This window comes from Scyliorhinus torazame, chromosome 7, assembly GCF_047496885.1.
Source record: "Scyliorhinus torazame isolate Kashiwa2021f chromosome 7, sScyTor2.1, whole genome shotgun sequence".
Classification (NCBI taxonomy): Eukaryota; Metazoa; Chordata; class Chondrichthyes; order Carcharhiniformes; family Scyliorhinidae; genus Scyliorhinus; species Scyliorhinus torazame.
In genome coordinates, this window is record NC_092713.1 from 132,435,524 (window position 1) to 132,441,567 (window position 6,044).

The window sequence follows — 6,044 nt, forward strand, 5'->3', positions numbered from 1 at the left end:
TCCATTCTATTGCAGTAAAAGTTAGTAACGTTAAAGGGAAAAGTTAAAATGCATTTTCCTCCTCTTCTAATATTTAGATTCTTGCAGTATCAGAAAACTATTGTATTTAAATCGGCTTTGGAGCTAATGAACCATACATAGGAGGATTGAATAATTTGATGTTTCATAAATGATCATACTATCAAGGCTGGGAAACTCCACGCACAGAAACGTCATCATTCAACTCCAGAGCTGTTGGACGTTTAACCTTGTCTGTTTCCTGCAGTCCTTTTATTGGTTAAACAACGGGCTCCACTCCAACCAGCTAGTGTATATAAGACACTTAGCCCAGCTGAAGCAGTCAGTCTGTACATGTAAGGCTACTGCACGCAGAAGAAATTTTGTGAAGGGGACATAACAGCTGACAGCCACAATAAAAAATGTGCCGAGGACTATCATCACTACAAAGCTGCTGCTTAGAAAGGTATGTTACAGGACGAAGGATATGTTTGAATAGTGGGAGATTACTGAAGTAACTACTTGGGTTGGCCTTCTGAAAGAATAATGCATTCAATAGTTTAACCTTGTATACCTGAGGATTGATATTTTGCTGTATTACTTCTGTAAGTTAAGGTGGACCTGGGTTGCAGAGTGGGGTTTTGTTCACAAAGCTGTGATATAAAGGTGTGTAGCAGCACCTATTATACGAGAGAACCTGATAAAAAATTTACAATAGACTAAAAGTAGGCTGGAAAAATTGAAGAGGAACATAAGTAAAATGTATTTTGTGCATTCAGATGAACTTTGGAAAATGCTCTTTTAATTATTTTGGTGATGATTGAAAGTGATTTTAATTTTCATCAGTCCAGGTCTTGAGATCCTTAAAATGTTGAAAGATCATGTCCAATAAATTTTTTGATGGGACTCAAACCTATGTGGGCTGTCCAGGCTGTAATTCCAACATAAGTTAGTGGAGTTGCTGAAAAGTTTTTTTCAGATCATAGTATAAAGCTTTCTCCAAAGTACTTTTTTTTTTCAAATTTAGAAATAGCCAGAAATGCCTTCAAACACCTTTTGAAATTGAGTGAAAGCAGATCGATATGAAATTAGTCTTCAGCCTCTAAAAGAAAAGACAGATTAATATCTTGGGGTGTCACCGCTTTGTCAGAACCCAAAACATTATCCTTTCTCGTTTGCTTCCTGGATGTTGACAGTGACATGAATAGCTTTAAAAATCATGTCTACTCTTAAGCTTTGAATTGTCTTCGTTCCTCTTGAATGATTATACTGTGCAACCTGATGTGGTCCAGCCATGGTGTGCTGTGGCCCATCTGTAGGACAAATGAGCGGGCAGTTATGTCAAAGAAGAAATAGATTTAAGGATTGGCACAAACAAAATCACCTCAACTTAAAGCACATAGCTGGGTAATAAAGAAAGGAAAACGGATGTCTCCAAATAGCAAACTACATGGGGAGTAGAAATAAAATTGCAGCTTCTAGGTAGTAAAATTAGCAATAATGAGTGAATTCATTGGCACAATACTTACTTCAAAAATGGTGTTGATTCATGATTGCCATAGGAACATCAGAAGCTATTCTATTTTGCGACTAATAATGTTTTCTATTTTCAGGGCTAAGGGAATTAAGTCCCGGTTAGGAGTTTTTCTACAGACATCAGAGAAATCTTACAGTTCTGTTCAAGCGAACAATATAGAGAAAACCAAATCCAGGTTAGTACTCTGCCAACCTCTGAACCAGGAACAGAGTAACCGATTACTGAACACATTTAGCCTCTATTTTGTACAAATACAAAATAATACTGAAGAAAACTATTGTATATTTTTTTGTTCCAACCAGGCCCTCCTCAGAGGAAGCAAAGAAATGGAGGCAATCTCTGGACAAGATGCTTGCTCATAAATGTAAGTTGGTGTCTGTTTTGGTGTTGCCGTAATAGGGGCTCTAAGGGTTTTTCATTACGTTATTGTATTAAATTGACATGCATTGACAAGGTAGTTTTAGGAATCTTGCCTGACCATTATGATTCCATAAAGCTTGATCCAAGAGGATTTAAAAAAATAAATTATAGAGCTTATGCAGATTGATTTAATGGTTGTAGACAAAATGTTTTCAAGTGTTTGAGCACAGGACTTCAAACTTGCAAAATAATTCACTCATTAAAAAAGGGCACACCGAGGGCTTTGCCAACATTCAGTGCATCACATGATATGGGCAAAAAATAACTGGGAAATTCTTCTCCGACATCTAAAGGTGGATCAAAAGTGAGTTTGAAAGGTTTAACGATGAGCCCGGTACATTATCGAGCAGTCCACCTGTATGCAGGAATATTGACTTCCTCCAGGAGTTCGCCTAGTTCCCATTTAAATCTGCATCCACTGAATGAGTTGACAATCTATCCCAAAGGTCTGTGATCCTATGGGACTAGAAAAGCCTCCTATAAATTCTATATAACCTGGCACTATACTTATAAATATTGACTACATTAAATGATTGTCCAATAAAATATGGGAAGTGACTAGGTAGTATCTAAGCCAACCTAACAAACCAAATCTAATTATAAAACTCTGAACACCAATAAAGTTGCAGCACTGGTGATGGGAGGGGGATGGGATTAAGTGCCCAAAGATGTGCTGGTTGCAGCTTTTTGTAGTTGGGAAAACCAAGGTCCGAGCTGTGGTTGACCCACTAGCTTTGGTATCATTGAGAAACTACCAGCAGAGCAGCCTATTCAGCCTGTTGTCAACTCTCAGACAACAACCCTCCCTAGTCTAACCATGCGCAAAGGGATATTGAAAGCATAGGGGGCGTGATTCTCTGCTCCTGCGCCGTTTCAGAGAATCGCCTGGGTCGCCAAATTTTCCCGCGACGCCGGTCCGACGCCCTCCCGAGATTCACGGAAGCAGCCAGATCGGCACAATGGCGTTTTGCGCGGTGCGGTCCAGTGAATCGCCCGAGACAGCCAAAATGGCGATTCTCCATGCCGGATGGGCCCAGCGATTACCCAAAACGGCGGGTACCCCCCCCCCCCCCCACCCCCCCCCCCCCACCCCCCGGCGCCGTCCACACCTGGTCGCTGTCGGCGGGAACAGCGCAGGAATGCTGGAGAGGCAGCCTGCGGGTGGGGGGAGGGGGTATCCTGCAGCGGGAGGGGGGGGGGCCTCAAATGGGGTCTGGCCCGCGATCGGTGCCCACCGATCGTTGGGCCGGCCTCTCTGAAGGAGGACCTCCTTTCTTCCGCAGCCCCGCAAGATCCGTCGGACATCTTCTTGCGGGGCGGACTCGGAGGATGGCAACCACGCAAGCGTGGGTTGGCGCCGGCCAACCCGCGCATGCGCGGGTGATGCCAGTTATGCAGCGCCGGCCACGTCATGTATGCGGCGCCACCTTTACGCGGCGCCAAGGCCTGGCGCGCGTAAATGACGCGTCGCCGTTCCTAGCCCATTTGCGGGCCCTGAATCGGTCGGGTTAGGGGCCGTTTCGTGCCATCGTGAACCTCGACGGCGTTCACGACAGCGCGAACACTCTGTCTCCATTTCAGAGAATCGCTTTTCCAATGTTGAGGTTAAAAATAGAGCTAGATCATAATAATTTTGCAAGACGGAAAATGTGGAACATACTTGTTTCATCCTTAAATTAAACAGAACCTCTAGATCTTTCCAGAAATTACAATTTTTTTCCCCCTTCTCTTGGCAGATGGTTTGGCTGCCTTTCGGGCATTCCTCCACTCTGAGTACAGCGAGGAGAACATCGAATTTTGGTTGGCATGTGAAGACTACAGGAAAACAAAGTCATCTGCAAAGCGGGCCTCCAAAGCAAAGAAGATTTATTTAGAATTCATAGAAACAAATGCTCCTAAAGAGGTCAGTCCTTTCATCTGTAATTGAGGACCACATGAAATGTATTATTTTAAAACTAAATTGGTGCTTCAGTGAGAGCAATTTTAAGATTAAAAGGGAATGCTCATTGATTTATTTTCTGCCTCCACCTTCTGAATAGGTTAATATTGATTATGAAACTAAAGACTTCACTAAGAGTCACCTTCTGAAACCCAACTGCTCCAGCTTTGATGTGGCCCAGAAGAAGATTTACAACCTGATGGAGAAAGATTCCTACGCTAGATTCTTGAAATCGGAACTGTATCTAAACCTGATTAAACAAAGAGAAAGAACCACCAGCCAGTCAGACACCAACAGGCAGTCCCAGACGTGAACTTGGAAAGAGTGTCTCTTGTGGAGATCTTTAAAAAGCAGCTAATAGAAGCTGGGGCCATGAATGGAAGGCATGAGCGGAAAAGCAGTTGGAATTAGTGACAAAAGACATCATCCGATGACGTGGATTGGAGGCAAACGTTTTTCATAGAATTGAACAGAGAGAGATGAATCGATGATATTGAAGAAGATGGTAAATAAGAAAATGAAGGTGTACACCGCAATGAGAAGTGATGGGACAATGCATTATAGTCTTACCAAGTGTCTTATGTTTTGCTTAATAAATTATTTATTGTGCATAGCCATAAATGATTCTGATATCATTCACACAGTTTAGGAAATACAATTTGGAAAATATCTACATGAGGAAGAATTGATACCGACGTTGTTTAGAAAATTTGTGAGGGCAGCATGGTGGCACAGTGGATAGCACTGCTGCCTCACGGTCCCAGGTTCGATCCCGGCTCTGGGTCACTGTCCATGTAGCGTTTGCACATTCTCCCAGTGTTTACATGGATTTTATCCCCACAACTCAAAAGATGTGCAGGGTAGGTGGATTGGCCACGCTAAATTGCCCCTTAATTGGAAAAAAATTAATTGGGTACTCTAAACTTAAAAGAAAAAGAGAATTTGTGATTAACCGAAGCAATAGTGTAAAGCTTGCTTCAAGTCAAAACATTCTGAAACGAGAGCATACACTCTCATTCAGAATTGTAATAGGTTTGTTCTTTATGTTGCCATACAAAGAAAGTTTACATTAACCGAATAAAAGAAGATTATTTGAAAGTTGCTTGACAAAAGCCAAATTCTACATGAACAATACAGCCACACATTAAATCAGGAACATGTTACTAGTCATCTTGAACTTGCAACATGATTAGTTGTAAAGCTTTTGACATTAATTTCCAATGTGCTGAACATTACTGAGCTCTCCATGTCGATAATTGTTGTCTTACAAACATTGACATTGCTGGACATTTGCAATGACAATTTTCAGCTGGTGACTGGTCGCTTCTGGTGTAGTTCCACATCCAAGCTGGGACAGAATACTTACAACCACGTTGTACTAAAGTTTTGTTAATTTATTGTCTACCACTGGTTTGTACATGAATTATTTATGTTTGGATATTTCATCTCTTCCAAGTGGAAATGCTAAGAGAAAGTGAAATAAAGAATGTTGTACCACACAATGCCTTGTGCTTTTTTTGTGTGTGGGTGGGTGAGTGCTGGGAGAGGGAAAAGAGAGCAATGTCCATGAAACACACACAGTATCAAGTACTAAAATTAGAACAGCCAATCTTGGCTCTCACCTGAGTGAGGAGGTTATTGGTTCAGGCACTGTTTGTGACACCTTTTTAAAATTAATTCTTAAAATGTGGGCATCATTGATGAAACTGCCATTTGTTACCCATCCCTAACTACCCTTGAGAAGGTGGTAGTGGGCCACCTTCTTAAACCGCTGCAGTTCATCTGGTGTAGGTACACCCACAGTGCTGTTGGGAAGGGAGTTCCAGGATTTTGACCCAGCGACGGTGAAAGAACGGCGATATATTTCCAAGTCAGGATGGTGAGTGACTTAAATGGGAACTCGGAGCTGGCGGTGTTCCCGTGTATCTGCTGCCCTAGCTCTTTCAGGTGGTAGGGTTCACGGGTTTAAAAGATGCTTTTGAAGGAGCCTTGATGAGTTGCTGCAGTGCATATTGTAGCTGCTACATGCTGCTGTCATAGTGCATCGGTGGTAGAGGGAGTGAATGTTTAAAGTGGTGGTTTCTAATCAAGCGCTGCTTTGTCCTGGATGATGGTTAGCTTCTTGAGTGCTGTTGGACCTGCACTCATCGA

The 6,044-nt window shown here is 42.4% G+C and overlaps 1 protein-coding gene across 1 annotated transcript; it reads left to right on the plus strand.

Moving 5' to 3' along the window:
• The first annotated feature begins 343 nt into the window (after positions 1-343).
• Positions 344-5,395, plus strand: LOC140426567 (regulator of G-protein signaling 5-like). Its single transcript, XM_072511496.1, has 5 exons — positions 344-463; positions 1,611-1,709; positions 1,837-1,898; positions 3,691-3,857; positions 3,994-5,395. Exons 1-5 carry the CDS (start codon positions 420-422, stop codon positions 4,204-4,206), a joined length of 585 nt encoding a protein of 194 aa, XP_072367597.1. The 5' UTR covers positions 344-419; the 3' UTR covers positions 4,207-5,395.
• Positions 5,396-6,044: the final 649 nt, after the last annotated feature.